Source organism: Nelumbo nucifera, chromosome 2 (assembly GCF_055504915.1).
Source record: "Nelumbo nucifera cultivar China Antique chromosome 2, China Antique-T2T, whole genome shotgun sequence".
Taxonomy (NCBI): domain Eukaryota; kingdom Viridiplantae; phylum Streptophyta; class Magnoliopsida; order Proteales; family Nelumbonaceae; genus Nelumbo; species Nelumbo nucifera.
Genome location: NC_142650.1, coordinates 9,911,549 through 9,934,671, shown reverse-complemented (window position 1 = coordinate 9,934,671; position 23,123 = coordinate 9,911,549). Strand labels below are relative to the sequence as shown.

The 23,123-nt window shown below is 38.2% G+C and overlaps 1 protein-coding gene across 19 annotated transcripts; it reads right to left on the bottom strand.

Moving 5' to 3' along the window:
- Positions 1 to 1,456: 1,456 nt before the first annotated feature.
- Positions 1,457 to 18,522, bottom strand: LOC104594923 (uncharacterized). Of its 19 annotated transcripts, none has more exons than XR_016082917.1 (11): positions 17,995 to 18,520; positions 14,198 to 17,494; positions 13,969 to 14,086; positions 13,770 to 13,858; positions 13,041 to 13,267; positions 5,334 to 5,420; positions 5,156 to 5,255; positions 3,716 to 3,917; positions 3,114 to 3,251; positions 2,944 to 3,033; positions 1,457 to 1,897 (listed from the first exon to the last, which is right to left on the bottom strand). XR_016082917.1 is itself a non-coding variant. In XM_019197226.2 (10 exons), exons 1-9 carry the CDS (start codon positions 18,082 to 18,084, stop codon positions 2,932 to 2,934), a joined length of 4,260 nt encoding a protein of 1,419 aa, XP_019052771.1. In that variant the 5' UTR covers positions 18,085 to 18,522; the 3' UTR covers positions 1,457 to 1,897; position 2,931. The 19 variants fall into 19 exon arrangements, 11 of the variants coding, with proteins under 11 accessions (XP_019052771.1, XP_019052770.1, XP_088755167.1 ...); XR_016082916.1 differs by having other exon boundaries at positions 2,931 to 3,033; positions 13,957 to 14,086; positions 17,995 to 18,518; XR_016082914.1 differs by having other exon boundaries at positions 13,957 to 14,086; positions 17,995 to 18,518.
- Positions 18,523 to 23,123: the final 4,601 nt, after the last annotated feature.

Sequence of the window (23,123 nt, the reverse complement as noted above, 5' to 3'; positions counted from 1 at the left end):
ATCAGAATGGTCCATTCTGATTCCAATTCCAGACCCCTATTCTCAGAAACCAAACAGACCCTGAGATTGTTGAGAGAATAAAATCCCATCCAAGAACCTCACCAGATCAACTAACAGCTTCTCTAACATTCTTGCCTTTTCTTGGCTATGAGCCTATGACATAAACAGAAAGCATGATCTCCTTTTATCCTCTTTTGATCCTTCCACTGTTCAGGGGTAGAGAAATTACACATATATCTCATGCATCACAATATATTTGTCTTGTATACAATTTAACACAATATCTAATCTCAGATGCATTCCATGAATTCAGGCCGAGCTCAGATAGGTACACTCAAGGTTAAAAGTGTCGACACGTATCGGTCGTATCATTTTGAGACCCCTCCGATACACCCCTATAATGGGTGTATCGGGGGTCTAACCGGTTCAAAGGGTAGAGCCCTAAACCAGTCGCCCTGAACCGGTTTCAGAAAGAAAAATTAAAAAAAAAAGTATCAATTCATCCAATACACCCCTACCGGCACTTATCGGGTGTATCGATATTTTGAACTTTGGGTACACTCACTGTTCTCTAGATGGTTTATTTTCATCAAAACCTTTGTAATTAACCATGTGAATGATGTTGTTCTATACTTCTATACAACATACTACTGTTTTAGGTTTGTATTTACATAAAAATATATCTCAAAATGAATTAATTATGAGCATTTTTCTTTTCTTCGAATTTCCTATTTCTTCACAAATTTTCATTAAATAGATCAAATGGTCAGACTGAATTCAGGGTCAACCATCATGGTTCAAATTTTCTTTCAAACCACACACCCCACATCACTGCATGAGAAATTAGATTCTGGTATATTTTCCCTCTTCTACTCCGTCCAAAACCATCCCATTGTGTGGCCGAATCCAATTGTAACCAGAAAAGTAAAGGAGAAAAAAAAAAGGACAAATTTTCAGATTCCCCCGCCTTGGAGTTTTAAAAAATAAAATAAATAAATAATAAATAATTATAAGATTGGGCAAAGCAAAGATTATCAACTAGTCACGAGCCACTCTCCATCTTGGAGACATAAGATGGAGATATATGATGTGGCAAAGTTGCCCTTGAATCTCTCAAATATAATTATTAAAACATAGGGAAGTCGATACAAAATAGAAAAATATAAGAGAAAATATACAAAATCACTAAAACTTACAAGAATCCCTATTTTAAAATTTGTTATATTTATAATTGTTCATTTTCATTATAGATTCTAGTAATAAAAATTCTTATATTATCTAGAGGATCAAAATATCTTCATACAACCCCAAATTAAACACGTTTTTCAAAAATAAAAAATAAACACGGGCTACAAAACCCAATCAGGAGTAAGCAAGATGCAGGATGGTTTGCTGACGTGTTTACTTTTGATTGGGTTTCGTAGCTTATTGTACAGTCTCGTTTGCAGCGGATCCATAGAAGTAAAGACAGTTTGAAATGGGTTTACTACGTATCTACAAAATTCCACGAACTGTACAACTTGGACTTTCAAAAATAAATAATCAAATACCCCACAATGGAGGAAAATAAACATCTTGCCCATACAAAATGGACTAGGTTTTCAAGTAATGGCAATGATTTTCAACATCTCGTAACTGCTGCAACACCGTAGCTCAAATATTCCATCCATTGTGGGAAGCAAATGCATCTATCAAATCCTCAATTATCATCTTCCTGTAAAATTCACAAGGAGAACTCTTCCCTGATATCCATTTTACCTTACAATGGTTGCATTGGAAATCAGTTGAATTGATGTTGCAAGAGGATCAGCTCCGACTAGCTTGTGAATGATGTTGCATTGCAAACCAGTTGAATCTTCCTTTCTATCATCATGCTGATCTGTGGCATTTCCCCCACCTATGCAAATGAAACAGGATTAATAATATAAAAGCAACTCAAGGGCCATCCTTTATGGCGTGGAGCTCAAAAAATGATTCCAGAAGGACTTACAAACCCCAAAAATGAAGTAAAAGGATAATTTACAAAAGTACATAGCAATGCACATAAAATGCAAGACAAGCCAGACATATAAGCCCTATCATCCTAACATATTCTTTAGGATAAATGATCTTGTCTTATTCTTTTTTTTTTTTTTTTTTTTTGCTATTTGAACTTCAAAACCCCCCTCCCATACTCTCCCTCTCCTACCATAAATCTTTAGAATAAATGGTCTTCTTGTTTTATTGTTTTATTTGCAATTTGAACCTCAAGATCTTTCTCCCTCCCTCTTTCTGATTTGCATCATTCACATTACACCAATCCATGTGGAGCATCAACTAAAATGAGTTTAAATTTCCAGCATTTTGGAACTCTGGGTTTGTCTCTCTCTGCAATTATTGGCATGAAAATACCAAGCTTTCTTAGGTGAAAGTTATAAGTGTTTTATACTCTTATGATCAGAAGTGGATTGGGACACAAACTCCAATAACAAAATTGTATATGGAGTCTTTCTTTCATTGCTACTAGAGTAACATATCTATGCTGGATAATAGTATCCAACTGTTATGGCAATGAAGATTAGTGACAACCTTTAATAATATTCGACTGTTCATATAACCTGCAGCTCTTACATGGATAATAATATTCAATATGTAATCTAAAGTGGGAAATTTGGGAGAATATTGATACATTTCAGAAATAGTGTAAATCACAGTGTTGCATGGACTCTCCTAGATGGTCAACGTGTCCATTTGGATACATGCCAGAGTCCAACAACCCACAGATTCTTGAGGACACATATATGTAGCATTCTGTTTCTATCTCTTAACTTATTTGGCATAAATGAACAGCTAGTTTACAAGATTAATGCCATTTTTTGCATTAAACATAACTTAGTAATAAAGGAAACATTTTTTGCAGGTAATATAATGTTAGAATTGAAGATATGTACTTTAATAATATACATTTTTCCAATATGCGGTTATCCAAGACTCCATGTTTTCCCATCTTGAGAAGTCAAGACTTGTACACATGTTGAATTCCAACTCCAGTATCTGCATGCAAAACTGGTAAATCATGCTTATAAATGCATTCTGGTAAAGAACGACTAGAGGAAATGAGAAAGGAAATGTACTCCACTGCTTTTTGGATCTATGACTTCACTCAAATTGATTTTGAGCTGCTTGAATAACTTCAGAGATAACACTGAAGCAATCAAAATCAGGTTTCTCTTCACTCTGGCTGAACTTGGCACCAAATCTGTTTTGGTTTCCTGAAAAACAGAGAGAAAGAAAGCCATCAAAATTAAGATTTCTCTTCACAATGGACACATATTGGCAATGTACTCAGGACCCATAGGAAATGGGAACTCCACTAGTGCAGAATTACAAGGCCTAAGATTGGCAAGAACACTAAATGCAAGGAAATTGGTTGCTGAAGAAGATTCAAAGGTGGTGGTTAGCTGGCTGAAATACAACAAACAAAGATCATGGCTTTTTTTTGGAGGGAAAAAAGATCATGGCAGTAAGTACAAAATAGGGAAGAGTTATACCGGGGCACTTTGTAATAGGGTACTTCAACGTAAGGCAAGGGAGAGTTGGCACCTGCCAGTCTCATTAGAAGGATGTTTGGCATTCTTCTTTTTAATATATGCAACTAACCCATTGTTTTTACAATCCATTTTAAAAGGGACTCCTTTGGCCTTTCCAGAAGAGAGAGAAAAGATCCCCAACGTACCTCCCATTGATTTTGTTGAGGATGCTTCCATCAGCAATTTCTGGCACATGACAGTATCCTGGAAACCAAGGAATGTATACTCAAGAAACTTTAATCTCTCAAAATTTGTCACCCTGGAGAACCCAAATGAAGTGGTCCATGTATGAAGCACTTGAGGAATAGCAGGTAAAAACAGCCTCTCCACCCCTAACTCTGTAAGTATCTAAAGAAATAAAAGGAAGAACATTATGAGCATTGAATGAACACTTACAAGCTTATCCCCTTATCTGCTCATGTGAGAATGGGAGATATTAGATATCATTTTTGTAGTATATCTACCCATTTGGATTATCTTAACCCATTGGTTAGTTTGCCCCACAAATAGGTATAAGCCAAAACATCCAGCATCTATTTTCTCATGAAACGACAAAAGAACCTTACGTTCTTATGGTTGGGATAGCCAATCTCTGATTTTGTCCAAGGAGATATATTAGTTGGTAGATATTGAATCCGTCCTACCTTTGTTGTATATAGTATAATGTAAAAAGGGCACAAAGGGGACAAAGGCATATTCCCTCCTACCCCAGCTTTGAGCACTTCTTCTAAAACTGGAGCACATTATATTGATAAAAAAATGAAGCACATGACATATATGAGCAAGCATACAAAATCTACTACCATCTTAATGTAAATTTAGAAAATAAAGGGTGAGGGACCATAACCATAAATGAATATAAGAACAGTAATAATATCTGCCTCTGGGCTGGCAATGTTATGGAATAGATTATCACCCTTTGGTTCAAAACATGTTACCAGCTACACAGTTTGAACCAACCAGCAGTCAGAAAGTCCTACAGCTTTCCTGCTTTCAAGGATGGAATAGAATCATATATCTGTCATATCCAGTTGCCATGAAGATCCATTTCAGATCCTAATAAGATCAGATCATTTTCAAACCGTACCTGGATCTTTATCAAAAGGTTGGGATTAATGCTGAATTAAGTTGAGTTATACTTGGATCTTTATCCAATCTAGCATGATTCAAAGTCTTGGCACAATACGCCACATAACGTATCGAATTGTTGGCTTCTTAATAAACCTGTTTACAGGCGTTTTGAGGAAATCAATTTTTTTTATTGATTAAATTATATAAAAGCATGTATAAAAATGAAATTTTGAAATAAAAAACTAAAAAATTGTGTGGCCTACAAAGTACCGATGCACCCCTGCCTATACATTTTGGTGTATCGAAACTTTGAACCTCGCAACCTAGATAATTATTTGATCCATGTACCTTAACTGCCATTGATTACTTGATTTTAACATCAGTAAGTGAGGTCAACCAATGAACTAGGATATTCCAAAATAATGAATATTAAACTTTTTTCTTTCTCCTTACGATACTAGGCACCATAATGTGAGTATAGTTAAATATTATGCAGTTAGCTCTCATGAAACAACCTTCTCAAGTTCATTCATCAGAAGACGGCACATCCCAAGCCGGCGATATTGGACTCTGGTACCAACAAGGGGTACTTCTGCAACCCTTCCTCCAAAGACCCTAGGCAGAAAGAGAAGAAAATTTCAGATTTGTAAAGTAAGAAAAAACACTACACAATGTGAAAACAATCATACAGACCTAACAGTAGCCACAGAGATCACTTCTTCCTCCCTCTCCAAAAGCACTGTGTAGAACCCCCGAAAGTTCAGCCGGTTCAGCTCTGACCTGTAACATGCTTAATCAGCATTCTGAAACAAAAGGAACAATGCCCAAATTTCCCAGGGAGGTGGGAAGAACTAATGACAAAAGGATTCAAGTAGATAAGAAAGCATTTGGCACAAAAGCAATGAAAGTTTAAAATAAAATAAAACAATAATGAACTGTTACCAGTTTAAAGTAGTTAGATTTCGTTTTCGGTCAATTTCCTAGATGGAATTGGATCTTGTAAAGGGAGATCCATCCCCAATGTTTAGTCTATAAATAGAGTCATTGTAATTGAAATTTTAGAGTGGAATTAATGGAATGAAAAGTTTGCTGAAGTTGCCTGCAGGTAATAGTGTGTTCTTTTTCTCTTTTCTTCTAAAGATGCATTATTAATTCTTTTTCTCATTTTTATTCAGATCTGAATCTCTTCCTATATAATTTAATCCTTAATTCTCCCTATTTTTTCCACCATATTCAACACAATAGGACTTTCTCATTCCTGTCCTACTAGGGCTGTCAATGGAATCCTAAAGACCAAAACCCAATCCAAATTCAGATAATCGATTGACTCTTTGGGTTTTAAAAAACTGCACCCGTTTAATAATCGGATAAGATGTGGATCTAACCCTATTCAGTCCGATAAATACTCCAATTAAATTTTACATAATATGTACATTATATGCATATATAAACTATGCAATACATATAAATGAATAATATGTGTGTGTATGGATGAAGCTTATGATTAATAAATCAACATTTTATATTTATATAACTTTATTATGTAACTATGGATGTGTTTGGTAAGAATGCAAAAGGCATATGTACCGATGTGAATGCTATTATAATTCGGCCTGCCTTTGAGTTCTGTTAGTCTAATAACTGCCAAGAAGAGAGAAGAAGAAAGAAGAAAGAAAGAGAGAGAGAGAGAAAGGAGGACAAAAGGAGAGAAGAAAAGTCTGGTTCGAATTAGGGAAAGATAGCTTCTCCCATTCGGCCAGACATGTTTTATATTACTAATATAATGGAAAAGACACATGTGCCCTTATTTAAGTGAGGGACACTAGTTCTAATATAATATTACAGATCAGCAACCTCAACATAAGTATAAAGATAGAAATACCCCTACACTAACACTCCCCCTCAAGATGGTGAGTATATATCATATAATCCCAGCTTGTTACATATGTAGTCCACTCTTCCCCGACTCAACCCTTTTGTAAATAAGTTTGCCCATTGGTTCCCTGTGTTAACATATGCAATGTCTATCACTCCATTCAACACCTTCTCTCTCACAAAGTGACAGTCAACCTCTATGTGCTTGGTTCTTTCATGAAACATCGGATTAGAAGAAATATGAACTGCAGCCTGATTGTCACAATAGAGCTTCATTGGAGTGTTAATATTGTATCATATCTCCTATAGAAGGTTCCTTAGCCACACTAATTCACAAGCAGTATGTGCCTTAGCTCTATATTCTGCCTCTGCACTGCTTCTCGCCACGACTGTCTGCTTCTTACTTTTCCATGTCACCAGATTACCCCCAAGAAAAGTGCAATAGTCTGTGGTAGACCTCCTATCAGACATAGACCCAGTCCAATCAGCATCAGTATACCCTTTTATTTCAAGTTTTCCACCACTTCATATCAAACCACGACCAGGGGCCCCTTTTAAATACCTCACAATTCATAGAACTGCATCCCAATGAGGAACCAGGGGTTTCTGCGTGAACTGACTTATCACACTAACCGCAAATGAAATATCTAGCCAAGTAATGGTTAGGTAGTTCAATTTACCTACAAGTTGTCGGTATCTGCCAGGGTCTTCAAACATTTCACCCATATCACTGCTCAGCCTAGTATTTGTTTCCATAGGTGTTTCAGTTGGTTTAGCACCTAACAAACCTGTTTTCTCCAACAAATCAAGCACATATTTCCTCTTACACAAATTAATATCATGCTTAGATCTTGCTACTTCTATCCCCAAGAAATATTTCAATTTACCAAGGTCCTTTGTTTGAAAATGTTCCTGTAGAAAAGTCTTCAACCTATCAATGCCCATTTTATCATTCCCGGTAATAACAATATCATCTACATACACTACCAATAGGATTTTTCTTGCCTGAGAGTCATGACTAAAGACGGAATGATCAACTTGGCACTGTTTCATACCAAACTTCTTTACCACCTCACTAAACCTACCAAACCATGCTCAAGGAGACTGTTTAAGCCCATATATAGCCTTCTTTAGTCTGCATACCTTACCATCCTCCACCTGAGCAACAAACCCCGATGGTTGCTCCATGTAGACCTCCTCGAGCAAATCACCATGCAAAAAAGCATTCTTGATATCAAGCTGATAGAGGGGTCAATCATACATAGCAACAAGAGAAATCACAACACGAACCGAACCTATCTTAGCAAATGGGGAGGTCTCTGTGTAGTCAATACCATAGGTTTGGGAGTACCCTTTTGCAACCAATCGAGCTTTCAGGTGCTCAACACTACCATAAGGTAAATACTTAACAGTATAAACCCACTTACAACCGACAGCCTGCTTCCCAGGAGGAAGAGCGGTGAGGTCCCAAGTATGATTATGAATTAGAGCTGAGAGTTCTTCTTCCATTGCACGACGCCACCCTGGAGAGGCAAGGGCTTCCTGGACATCCTTAGGGACAACAACTAAGGATAACAAAGAGATAAACTAGCGATGGGAAGCGGAAAGGTGAGTGAGTGAAATATAATTAGAAATAAGATGAAGGGTACAAGTGCGTTTACCTTTCCGCAAGGCAATGGGAAGATAAAGATCAGATACTAGGTTTGGGGCTGGTGGGGAGACAACTGCTGGATCTGTCGACGGTGATGGAGCCGGAGGAGTAGCAGCTGGTACATGTGGGCGATGTGTATACACTTGACGGATAGGTGGGCGTTCAACAGGTGGTGGCACTGGAGGCAAGGACTTGGTCACGGCTGGAACAAGGGGAACAAAATCGGCAACTGGAAGTGGAAGAGGGGGAGGTGATGAGGAGGAAGAAGCATCACCGGACCCCAAGAAAAACGAAGTAGACTCAAAGAAGGTATTATCAGCACACACAAAGGAACGTCGAGAACTAGGATGGTAACACTTACACCTTTCTGGGTCCGGGAATAGCCAAGGAAGATGCACTTAATGGATCGTGCATCTAACTTGTCCTTCCCGGGGCCCAGATTATGGACGAAGCAAACACCCAAAAACCCGAGGAGAAAGAGGAAACGGAGACAAGGTGGGAAACAAGGTAGTGAATGGGGAATGACCATCAAGGATAGACGTGGGCATCCGATTAATCAAGAAGCAAGAAGTAAGCACCGCATCACTCCAAAAGGGTTTGGGAACATTCATGTGATGCATGAAGGATCGTGCTATTTCCAAAAGATGACGACTCTTTCTCTCAACCACCCCATTTTGTTGTGGGGTGTAGGTACATGAGGTCTGATGTATAATGCCATGTTGGTCCAAGTATTCTTGAAATAATGAAGATAAATATTCACGGCCATTATCAGAATGAAAAATTTTAATGTGGACACCAAATTGATTGCAAATCTCAGTATAGAATTTTTGGAAGATGGTAAACAATTCACTTCTTTCTTTCATTAAATAGAGCCACGTCATCCTTGAAAAATCATCAACAAAAATGACAAAATATCTATATCCATTGTATGACATCACTTTATAAGGACCCCAAACATCTGAATAAACCAAAGAAAAAGGACTCGACACACAGTTATCAACCCTATAACTAAAGGGAACACGATGATGTTTCCCCAACTAACACGACTCACAATCTAAAACAGAAAGTTGACTCAATGAAGGAACCAAAGATTTCAAAACTTTCAGCGAAGGATGACCAAATCGACAGTGCCACTGGAGAGGAGAGAGAGATGACTGGAGAGATATTGATGTTCTTCCACCACCGTCAAGATAATACAATCCACCAGCTTCATGCCCTCCACCAATCTTCATCCCCGTCTTGAGATCCTGAAAAACACACATAGAAGGGTAAAAAGTAATATAGCAATTGAGTGACTTTGTCAACTTACCAACAGATATAAAGTTAAACAGAAATTTAGGGACATACAAAACTGAGGATAAAGATAAGGGGGTCAAGTGAACATTGCCAACACCACAAATCGAGGATGTGGAACCATTAGCAAGGGTAACAGATTGTGATGTTGAGCAATGAGAGAGGGAAGAAAACACACCTGGAGTTCTAATCATGTGATCGGAGGCTCCCGAGTCAATAATCCAGGGATTGGGTGTGGATGCCAAACAAGCCATACCTGAGTGTGCAAAAGTAGTCGTGTTCTGTTGAGATGTGGATTGGACAAACCTCTCATACTCATCACGGGGAACACTCACCATCTCCTTCCCGGGAACATCTGTGGATGTAGGAGGCATCTGATCAGCTGAACGGTTCTCCTGTCTAAAACTGGTATCACTAGTCAGGGCATGATTGGCCCAAGTTGAGGGTGGACCATGCAAGTCATAGCAATAATTAATGGTATGTCCATCCATACCACAATGAGTGCATCTCCTTGGACCCAAGCCACGTCCTCCGCCACGGGCTCCCCCTGAATCTCTACCTCCAGTACGACCACCACCACAGTTATACGTAGGTCCACCACCACCACTCCAACCATATACCAGACCACTGCTACCACCACAGCCAGACTGAGATCCTCGAGCTCCACCTCTAACACCACGGCCCCTTGACACTGCAAAGGTTGATCTATCTGAGACATTAGAGTTCTCAGTAGATCCAATGGAAGTCCTCTGAAGTCGAGCAAACTCAGATTTCAGCCCCACCAAAAATCGAGTCACATCAAGTTGTTCTCTCTGTTGTTGCTGAATTTTGACATCAGAAGTGAGGGGGTGATAAACATTCAACTCGTTACAAATGTTTCTCATACTAGCATAGTACTCCTCAAGACTCAGATTGCCCTGTTGCAGATTAAAGTATTCCTGATACAGCTGATATACTCTGGTTGTATTGTCTTGACCAGAATACAACTTCTTAGCATGGTCCTACACATCTTTGGCAGTGTCAAGAAACATGAAATTTACACTGATCTTGGGTTCCATATTGTTCCATAACCACGTGATAATCTGTGCATCCTCTTGTTCCCAGTCTTCATACTCATGAGAATCAGTGGAGGGTTTCTCCTCCCTTATGTGTTTCACCTTCTTCTTTGCCTTCAAAAAAACTTCTACAGATTTAGCCCAAGGTACATAATTCTCTCCATTCAGTTTAATGGAGGTCATTTGAACATTCAGGTAGTCAGTAGGTATCATCACATTAGATTTGCTATCACTGTTATCTCCCATTTCTGAATTTTGTTATTACTGAATTCGGCACACTGCACACTACTTGATCACACTAATCACACTGGTTTCAGCACTTGTTATTGCTGAAGGTTGCAATCTTTACACCACAAACCCTACCCTACGACTACCTGAAATCTCACCACTATATGAGAACCACTCCCCCTTCGAATCACACAAAAAGCAGCATAAACCCTAGCACACTACAATCTGAAATCCCATCATACGATCTGAAACATACTTCCTATTTGATTCGTAACAAAAAATATGCATAGAAATCTCTTACCTCATCACCCGAAAAACAAACCACACAAAAAGAAAATCAGTCCACACAAGAAACCCACTGCACCACATGAATCAGCCCTCTTCTCTTCATCGATTAGGGGAGGGCTTCTTAGAGACCACAGCAACCGACCATGAACAGTACAACTGGAGGCATAGAAACCTCCAAGGGAAGAGGGCGACTACTCCTTTTCAGCCCTTTCCCTTATCTCCAATCGATGGCAGAGAAATCAAGAGAAAACCCTAGATTGAGTGCACAAAAAACAAAAATCTGGGCAGATCCGAGTTGCTTAGTTGTGCTCTGGTACCATATTATAATTCGGCTTGCCTTTGAGTTTTGTTAGTCTGATAACAACCAAGAAGAGAGAAGAAGAAAGAAGAAGAAAGAAAGAGAGAAAGGAGGAGAAAAGAAGAGAAGAAAAGTCTAATTCGAATTAGGGAAAGATAGCTTTTCCCATTCGGTCAGACATGTTTTATATTACTAATATAATGGAAAAGACACACGTGCCCTTACTTAAGTGAGGGACACTAGTTCTAATATAATATTACAGATCAGCAACCTCAACATAAGTATAAAGACATAAATACCCCTACACTAACAAATGCAAATTTGGCCAAAAAGAAGGTGTGCCAAATCAGTTCAGTTTTGCACTGATAGATTGTATCGGGTTTGGTTGTGATGGCTGCAAACATGAATTACAAGACATGTTTACAACTTTATATTAGTATAAAGAAGAGAGAAAAAGTCTGTATCAGTTTTTTTGAAGAAAATTTTGCACCCCTTTTAATGCAAACATGGATGAAAAAACAAATTCACTTTTAGTACAAAAACATATCCTTACCGAACACCCACAAAACTGAACCAGAGTACAAACTTGCTTCAGCTCTTCATTTGCACTCTTACCAAACACAGCCTATAAGTCAAAAGTGGTTAATTTATTTCTAATTATTTAATTTTTCCTTTATTTCAAAGGTGGGTTAAATAGACTCAGATAAACCCTAAAATCCAATAGGATCCAAATCCAATCCAAGATCCATTACATCCAATTTGGTTTCAGATTGGATTCAGATTTACGCTTTTAATAATCAGATCCAACTCAGATGTGGCTGGGTCCAATCAAAATCCTACCCAATTACAACCCTGCATCCTACATCACATTGTCATTCTAAAACTCCTCTCTCTTCTTCTCTTCTCTTTTCTCTCATTCTATCTAGAACCAACAAGGAAATCAAATCAAATTAATTTAAAAAAAAAAAAAAACAAATTGGGTTGAATGTATGTGTATTGTGTATGTGTATATATACATGTGTATATGGATCTGTAATTGTATGTGTATGTGTACATGTACATGTATATGCATGTAACGGTTCTCTGCACCGGGCAAGAATTACCACTCATAGCTCAAACAATTGAAAAAAAAAAAGGGAAGTTTGGGTATCAAGTGTAATTTGCAGAATCATCTATACTTTATACTACTACAAATAAGAGACAAAAGATGTAGATTTTCCCAGGATAAGAAAGGACAATAATTATGTTTTTTTTTGATAAATAACATCAATTCCATTAAAATAATGAATAGATATAAAAAGATCCCCTTAGAGGCGCGAGGAGCAGCCTCTCCAAACAGCAAATACACAAACTACAACAGAGAAAACATGAGTGTTGAAAATAAAACAATAGTTACAATTGTGCCCAGAACAATGTTTCCCTATTAATCCCTTGTTTTGCCAAGACATCAGCAAAAGCATTAGCTGATCTCCCAACCCATTGTACTGTTATAGACATTTCTTGTCATCCATTTGAATTTCTTTAACTCATTTTTGTAGCCCCAAGTGACATCCTCCGGATTATTTAACCAGTCCACCACTGTCTTAGAGTCTCCTTCAATCAGAAGCTGCTCCATGCCCAAGGACAATAATTATGTTATAATTACAATATCAGCATTAAGTCAAAAACTAAGATGCCTATCAAAATAAAGGTCAAAACTAAGATAGCATTACCATTTACTGAAAATAACATCTTCAACAAGATCCCTCTTGGTTCGAGGTTCTTTTATAGGCTCAAAGCACTCATGCATTACACTAATTGCAACATTGAGTTTGCTATTATGCTCTGTCATGGCCTCAAGAGAACTATCATCTTCAATGGATTTCAAAAGAGTCCAAGATAAGTTATCCACACCAACTGGAATTGATTTTCCAATAAGTTTTCTAAGTTCCATAAATATCTGCAGAAAAGAGACAATAATATCAGAAGCTACATGTTGAATGAGGTATATTATTGCACTAAACTAGATGTGTCCCAAGAACTCATGATTTATAATTTAACAGATCACAGTATCTAATCGTATCTAATAAAATGATAATAACAAAATATTAACTATATAAGTATCAACTAATTGACACCCCAGACATTATACTAAACAAACAAACAAAGACTAAATCTACTATAAATAATAGAAACCAAAGCTCTTTTTACATAAGCATTATCCAACATGACTCCTAATACTGTATTCACACTTTCAAAAAAGATAGTCATGGGGAGTAGTGAAAATACTTCATTGTGCAATGTTTTGGGTTGCCTAAATCATCAGTAATTGCTTAGAAGGGGGACCACAAAAGGTGAAGTATTTCTGGCAATAAAAAGAAACTCTGACATAAATCATGCTTACGAAGAAAACATCAAATGCAGAAAATATGTGAGGACTACAAGCATGAAGTTTGAAGTACCTTTTCACAATTTTTACTGCAAAACCAATTTCCTTTTGGACAACTTTCCAGCTTTGCATGTCCTTTTCTCTTCAAACATCCCACATGATCTACAGCAAATAGGGTATATGTAAATTTCAATCATTTTAATTACAATAGATAAGTATGCATGTACGTATGTAGATAGGTAGGTAAGAGTTGAACCCACATTCACGCTCACATTGATCACAATAAAGAATAGTTTTCTCTGTGAACTGTTCAATATTTCCATTGAATTCACTGTTGCCACATATCCCGCATTGGCAGGATGGGCAAAACCATTTTCCATTGGGAACATCCTACAAAAACAGCAAGCATTTTCATTAAGATCCACTCCGGTAATCAAAATATTCAAAAAAATAAATATACAACAACCTTATACATGATTATAGAAACAAAAGAAAAGGAACCTTCAAACCAAGGCAGTTTAAATGGAATGATGATGGACATTGATCACATAATAATAGTGTGCCCCCATAGTGGCAGACTGAACATATGTGGTCACTCTTATAGCCAGGTAAGTTTCTCTTGATTCTCCCATATGATTCTGCTATGAAACTCTTATGCTTATCATCCTCTATCATTTGCATCTGGCACTCTAATAGAGATCTTCCATCTTCCAGAAAAATATTGGCAGAAGGTCGGTGTTTAGTGCTGCCTGCATGAACCTCAAAGCCACTGATAGTGAACACTTTTTGGCAACAATTGCACTTGATCCCATCACGTGTAATACGCCCTTCTGCCATTGGATGGCGGTTCTTCCTGCCAATGTAATGTACCTTTTCCCTTGGCAATACCACATTGTTGTCTATCAGCCAAGATAGAATTGTTCGAGGAGTGTGGTGTACAGGGCTTGATTTCACAACTTGCCTTGCTCTCTTGCTTGAACGCAGCACATAAACTGGGTAGCTGTTTTCCAAGTTGTCTCCTTGTTTGGTGAGAGCAGTAGATGTCTTCCCTTTCTTCAGTTTCCGAGAATTGACGCCATAATCTGATTGGTATCTTGACTTAAAAGGAAATCCAGGTGCAGGATAAAAGAGATTATTCTCTCTCCTCTTGCTGTGTTTTCTTATTCCTCGGGCACTTGATTTTCTGTACTCAACCGGATCCTTGGATTGTGATGAACCAGAAGACTCTGTAGAATCCTTTTCAAATCGATTATTTGGCAGCAGCATACTTACATCAACCTCTTTATATAGTATTGGTGATTCACATTTTTCAATAGTTAGCAAGCACTTGGAATCCTTAATTGCAGTCATCCTCTCCTTTAACATCTCAGGTATAGTACCTCCAGGACATCCTCCTTCTTCAATACATCCCCAACATGCTGTTCGAAGAGAAAAATAATTCTTCCCTTTTGGTGAGCAATAGCGCATTTCACGCCTTCCACTCCCAGTCCTAGTGACATGCCAGAATTTCCACCCAACAGCTGAAAGATGTCCCCTTGCTTTTAGTCTTATATCTGAACTCTTGTAGGCTCCATTCTTCTTGTATTCTTCTTTTTGCCCTGTCAATCCAATCAGACACCAATCTATTACTGCTTGAGGGTAATATTTTGGTTCAACAAATACAATATATGGGCCTTTAGTTTCCACCCCCTTGTCTAACATCAAAGTTTCTTCAGGCAGAGGACAGTCACCAGCTCTACATGGCAGAGAGACTAGTTGATAACTTGAACTTAACAGTTCACCAGGTGTATGAGCCAAAGATGGCTGGTGATTTTGGGGGTTCTCAGTCCGAACATCTTTTTCATATTTCGTCAAAGCTTGGCAGGCCTGAAGAAGAGAAGGATAGGGCCTCCCTTTGGGAGAGGTATACAGGAACCTGATAATTCTTTTACCTTTTTTATCTTGCCTATACTCAACTTTCCAGCCTAAATATAGGAGGTGCCTCCTAGCTTCTCCTACTACACCAGGACACTTCCTCCTATTCTGCAGGTTATGTATATATTCTGCAATTGCATCAGGGAAGTAATCAGCTCCTGGAATCATATCAGGGGCTGCAGGTAGCCATATATGATTGCCTCTAGATGCCATATGGACAGATGTATCATTTGAATCAGCACATTTTAAATTCATACTTTCATGATCATATATAACATCTTGAGCACCCCCTCCTTGAGCCTCACCTTCCCTGCTTAATGTATATTTGGTTTCCCCTTTACCATTGGCAGTAAACCAGAAGAAGGAATCTCTGCTTGCATCAAGAATTGAAAGATTACTAGTGTACTCACTGCCTTTTGGATCATTTCTTCCACAGTGGCCATTTGCATGATCTTGAGCAATTACTGAAGTTTCATATTCTCCGCTCAATGGAAGTTTGAAGCCTTCTTCATTAGCACTATCACTGGCACAAGCAGATAACTCTGGATCAGAAGGTAAGACCAATAAAGCATGTGGCTGCATAATTACATCTTCACCTTGGCCAGACAAACTTGTATTCCTCAATAGTTCTACACCCAATAAATTGTCCTCGGTTTGAGAAATGAAACTCTCTTTATTCACAGAAAGTTCCTTAACTGGTTCATTTGTATAATAGTGTGAACCTGTAGGGAGCATTGCAGTAGCCCTGCCACTATCTTGAACAGTTTTGCCAATAATATCAACACTATGCTCCAAGATATTCTTCCCAGTAACATGCTCCTGATCATGAGAGGTATTTTTGCCAATAATGAAGGGATTCAATAAAGCATCACTTTCCATCTGATGGTTACTGAATAATGAACTAATACTCTCAGCAGGTACAACAACACAAGGGGCTGAAATGGATGGTAGATCTGAAATAGTTTGGTTTTCTCCATTTTTCAATATAATCTGCTGTCCATAGTCCTCTAATTGACTGTCCAAACCAACCTTACTTGCAGAAAGTTCCAAAGAATTAATTTTCTTTAGTTTACTCCGCAACTTAGCCAAATCTCCTTCGGGCTTCAACATAACCTCTTCAGCTGATTTAGGTACCAATCCATCAGTAACAACCTCAGTAAATGAAAACCCAGGCTCAATGATTTTCCTCTTTTTACTCGGCGTGTCAGCCAAATCCTCCCCATATTTGGAGTTTATATAATCAACAAATTTGTTTGCACTTACAACTGAGTGTACACTCAAAGCCTCCCTCACCAAATTGTCCCACAGGTTCGACCTAACAGTCCACTCCTTTATTTTCTTCACAAATTCCTCTTCGGTCCTCACAAAGAACCAAATCTCCTTCACCGAAACAAACTGAAACCAATCCAGTTTGTATTTCTCAATTACTTCAAGAAACAGCCACGACCCACGAGGCTTCCACTCTTCCGTGACCTCATCCCAGTCTTGGGTAATCCTCATTTCACGAATACCCAGTTTCATTTCGTCACCCAAATCGGGAAAAAAGATTTGTCTTTTCAGGGAGCCAGCATCGTGATCAAATACCACACCTTCCCACCATGCACCGTTGTGAATAGCGTCTACACACAGTCCATAGTTGATTTCCCATTTGTCAACACGAGAAGGAGGGGGGACCGGCCTAATGCGGCCCCGGTAGTTATCGAGGGTCCGTCTTGTGGGAGTGACACCTTCAATGGCCGGAGTGACGGCGACCGAATCAATGAGTTTTGCAGAGCCATCACCACGTTCAAGATTATCGTACTCTACACAACGGATATGGTCGCCACAGCCTATGACTTCTCCCGGGTGCCACGACCCTGCGAACCCCTCTTCCACACTCCTTACCTGCGACCCCTCATTATTATTAGATAAGCAAAGTTAAAAGGAGAAATCGACACACAGTGATATCAGAAGTGAAGTAAAAGCTCCTCAACCTCTGAACGAGGCAGAGGAACTCAGCGAGAAACCCCCCCCCCCACAAACCAAAATCAAGCAAGATAAGAAGGCATGCAACCCCAAAAACAGAAGAATGCAGGAGCAATGCAGCTAGAATCAAGCCAAGAACAACCCCACCAACTCCAAACCATGAGAGAGGAAAAACGAATAGACAATAACAAAGAAAAAATAAAGAAAATAAAAAAACGGAAAACATCTGTAACGTAAAGGAGCGACAACGCCGAGTAACAAGAGGGGTACCCCACAACATCGAAAGAAGAAGATGAAAACGACATAAAATAAAGAAACCACGAATAAGAAGTCGGAAAAGGCGAAATAAAAACAATGAAAAATCGTAAAGAGGAGCAGAACATTAAATAAAAGAACAGATTCGAGAAAAGCGAGATTACCTCAACTTTCTTCCCAACAAGAAGCTTTCTTCTCTTCTCATTCCGCTGTCGGTTCTTCCTCCGACGATGGTCTTCAAGTAGAGTCGCCATGATCCCCAGACATAGTTGGCAGGTGAAACATATATAGCTATAGCACAGAGTCTGTGTATCAACCTGTGTTCGAGTTTTACATCTGACTGGCGGGATTCCGGTACCCAAAACCTGACTTCTTCCCCAAGAAAGAACCACCAAATGCCTTTGTAGTTTGTAGAATGCCAAAGCTAGTAACTATTACCCTATGCTTTACCCGCCGTGAATAGCATTCACACATCTCTCATATAATAGGGGATGGCTCTCTCAGTGGGTAGGAAAAGTGAGTAGGAAATCTCGAGTTAAACGAGACTCTCAGTGAGTGAATCAACAGATTTTGGTGAAACTTTACTTATTCGACACAATGGACAATAATCTTTCCTTTTTTTGTGTGTGTATAAATGGACGAAAGGATCACTACTCGGAAGAAAACGGCCACGCTGTTGGTATTTTTGCAGCTAGGCCAGTCGTTTACTCGATTAAAGCAACAATTGGATTGGATTGGATCGACCGCATCAGATATGCCTAGAAACGACGTGAAAAGACGTTTGGTTTGTAGTAGATTTAGTCGCCAATAGCCGATGCGTCGAAAAGACGTGAAAAGTCCGTGGGCGATTTTCAAAAGAAGCTTTTTAGTATTTTTTTAATTCATTTTTCGAAAAGACGTAAAAAGCCCGTTTTTTGCGATTTTTAAAAGAAATTTTTCGATACTTTTTAATTCATACACGTACAAAAAGACACGCCTGAATCAAATGGTCTTTAATCTGTCAAGATCTTAATGCAAAAATTCACTATATTTTTTTATTATGAGAGCTACTAAAAGATATTCTCAAAAAGACTTGCCAAATGGCCCATACAATCCATGCATGTATCAACTTGCAATCAAATGGATTCAAACTCATGAGACACTCAAATCGGATATTAAGAAGCTCAAACTCAAATCGACTATCTCTTTAAACTTGTTTATAGCAATGATTATGGTTTGTATCAATCACAATGAGGAGTGAGTAACCCATCCCAAATTACCATGACCCCCCAACACAACATTGGTGACAGCAAGAGCGATACCAACTCTCTTCTACAACCAGTCAGAGAACTTATCAATTGAGTTGATATTAGTTGGTTTCAATATTTTCGAACCATCGTTGACCCGGATGATCAGACCATTTGGACTAGAAACTGGTCACTTGAACGATTCCAAGTTTACCTTGAATCGTCATTTAGTGAAAAACGTTGAAAAAGTCAAAAAAATCATCGACCCAACCGATTGAACCGTCAACCCGTTCAACCTGGTCAACAGCTAGCAGTTCGGTATTTTATAAATTTGGTTTTTATTTTAAAATAAAAATAAAATGCCAAATATATCCTAATATCTAACCTTCTTACCTTCAAAAGTCTTAGCCTCTTAGGGTTTTGTTTTGCCAAATCCAAAACCAAAAGCCTTCAGGAGTTCACCGAAGACGACAGTGGTGATACACCGGCACCACCCTTCCCATAATCCGAGCAAGCACATGCAAGCGACTAAAGCTTCAACTTTCGAGTCTTTCACTCTTTCTCAACCACATCTTGAAAGGAACGGCTCCGGCGGCTATCTTTGCTGCGGTTGCCGGCAACCATTGTGGACTCCAACCTCCAGCAACTATCTTCACTGCGACTGCCAGCAACCACTGTGATTTTTCAGGTAACCAAGTGAGCCGGCGACCAATGTTTAGTTCAGAACCACCATTGTTCAGTTCAGAACTTTAAATTTTAGTTTTTATCTCTCATTTAGCCATTTCAATGATTTTTTTTAATTAACTCTCTTTTTTTTTTTGCAATACTATGATTTTTTAAGGAATTGAATCACCATTTGCACTGATGACCACTCCATTGGAGTCGAAAGCCACTGCAAAATTTGAGGTTGAGGCATTCCCTATTTTTCAATTTTGATGTTGAGCCACTACAGAATCCGAGGTTGTGTCTTAGTCAGTGGGTGTGTGTTAGTTGTAGATCTTCTAACAGTTTCTCATGAAGCTCCGGAGAGGACCTCTATTCCTTTGCAATTGAATTTGCTAGCTTTTAACTGCTTTCATGGAACCACTCAAGAAATGGATGTTCATTAACAAGGATGGTGAACAAGTTGGCCCAGTGGAGAAGGATGCTATCAGAAGATTTTGGTCATAGAAGACTATTGACTGGACAACCAGGTGTTGGGCTTCTAGGATGATTGAGTGGAAGAGATTGTGTGATATTCGTGAACTCTGTTGGGCATTGGCCATTCGTATTTTTTTTGTATTTTCTATATTTTATTATTTTTATATTTAGATATTTTTATTTTTTCATATGTTGTTTTTTAATTTATTTATGACACCACGGGTCGAACTGTTCAACCCGGATGGTTGAACTACTGAACCGAAAAACAGTGCCCATAATGGTTCCGTTTCTGGGTCGATTTTTAAAACCTTGGTTGGTTTACAATGGTCAAAACATGGGTTAATTATAATTTTTTAACAAGTGAATATAGGTTGTAATTAGGGGTACAAATGAATTGGATCATGATCTAATCCAATCCTATTTGATCGAATTCGGATCACCTCCTATCTAATATGAGAAGATCCGATCCAATGTGTTATATATTTATAAATATATATATATATATGTTATTTGTTTAATTATAAATATATTATTTATATTGTATTTTTTATAAATTTGTTATATTATTTAGTTTTTTATAAAAAAAAACATGCATATATGATGAAAATAATTAAAAAATACTTATATTTTTTTTGTTTTTTTATTTAAATTGATATATTTATTTTTTCTTTTAATAATTTATTGATTTTTAAAGAAAATAAGTCAGATCAAATCAAATCCAAAAATCTGATAGGATTCAAATTTAGATAAAAGTCCTATTAGATCCTATCGGATTCGAATATACTCTGATTCGAATCTGATCCAATGCTTTTGCATCCCTAGTTGTAATTGTTGAATATGGGATTCAAACAATAGGTACAATTGGATTTAGATATTACAATAGATTGTAGTAGTTATGTACCCGTTAACAATTGAAACAGACCGTTTGGAGGGTTAGGAGGAAGGAAGGTGGGAATTAATCCCAAGTCAAGAACTAGCCATTCCGACTTCAATCAAGGCAAAGCCCATTAGAGCAACCTTTACAGCCTTGCATTGGGAATATTTCCCTACTTATGTCCTTTACTTGATGGATAGATATTCCCAATGCAAAGCTACAAAAAGGTGTTGGAATAGTGTGAGCACGGGCTTGCCTTGCCAAAGCCAAACTCAAAACTAGCTACTGCATCCATCCGGCTTTTAACAGCTGAGGCAATCGACACTTCTTGCATAGATTTGAGAGCAAATCAGCCCCCACAAGATTGCCCTCACAATGTCCCACAGCACATTCAAGTCGTGTATTTGGAACATCTCCCGATGTGATACTAGAAATGATGATATCATCATCAGGAGATGTTCACAATACATGGCAGGAATGTGTTGTGGGACGTTGTGGGGGGCAATCTGGTGGGGGGCTGATTTGAACTCCATAGATCCACCATGAAATGGTTATATCCAGATCCACAAAACAAAAAAAAGGGGGGAAATCGCTTCAACTACTCCCCAAGTTTTAAGGAATTGATTAAATGTATCCACATTGTTTGCAAAATGGCTAAAAGCATCCCACAATTGACATTGTGTTAGTTATTATTGGCACAAAGAACAAATTATTTATTTTATCCTTCATTCTTCTTTAAATTTTCAAAGTAGCATTTATAATTTGTGACAATCAAAAAACATAACAATGCATACTTCAAGTTCCATAGAATATCTTTCATGGATGGCCTATCGTCACTAAATTGGAATTTTTAGTTCTGTTTACCACATATGATTTGCTCTTATTTTCAATCTTTGTTTGTTTTTTTTTTTTTTGTTTGACGTCTAAAGGCAAGCTCATTCATAAATGCTCAGGTTACAAAGTATAAAAATTAACAGCAAAACATGTTGAGACAAAAGCAAGTAACCACGAGCACCGAGAGAAAAATGACTTGAGAAATCTCTACAACTTACGCAAATTTAAGAAACACCAAAAAGGTTGGCTAAATGCCTCCAACAGAGAGGAAGACAGCAAGTGTCTCCTTTCCAAATGGGTTTAGATCAACTACACAAAACCCTCAAGGGGTATAGAGAAAACAGGTACCATGGCACCCAATCCATGGCAATACTGAAAACGTGAAAGCAGGAGAGGCCCAAGATCGCCTCCTATTACAAAACTCTCCCTAACGCTCCACTGTCCAAACATTCTAGGAATGGGCCCCATAGAAAGCCAAAAAGTGCACAAAAGAAGTTGTAACTTGTAACTGTAAGGACGTAAGATGTGCAAAAAAACCACCCATCCATGTCGTTATAAAAACTGAAACAGTTCGAGCATGAACGCCATCGGAGAGAACTCGAAGAGCATCAAAAAAAGACTTGCTAGGAACGGTAACATCATTACAAAACAAATGGATACCCATGACAGGCCCTAAAGGCACACCATACACAAATTCGACCAAGGCCCAACAGAAATAAGAAAAATAGCAAAAGGAAAACGAAGATTATAATGAATAGAACCAAAGATCCCAAGTCTGCTCCATATGCCTGGATCAAAATTGTCGTTAATCTATCCGAAGAACCTCTCCAACAAGCACCGATATGAAGAAAAATAAATGAAAATTCACATCCATAGATGTGAGAGAAAAACCCTCCCACAAAAAGAGAGACCCTCACGTAGAGAGAGAAACCCTCCCACTGCAAAGAAAGTTATTAATGATGCTCCTATTTTCAACCTTGGTTTGGGTTGGGTTCCAAATTAAATTGGATAAGGTATGATAGCCTAAGACTATAAATATCAATATTAGTTTCCCCACTTATAGAAATCTAGGAGAAATGAAAAATTATAAGCTGCGATTTATAATACCTCAACACAAAGTTTTAAAAACTATTATCTGGGCCAATGGATTGACGGTTCAATAGCTTGGATCAACGATTCACTGATCAAGTTAATAATTTTTGGCCCAATAACGATTTTA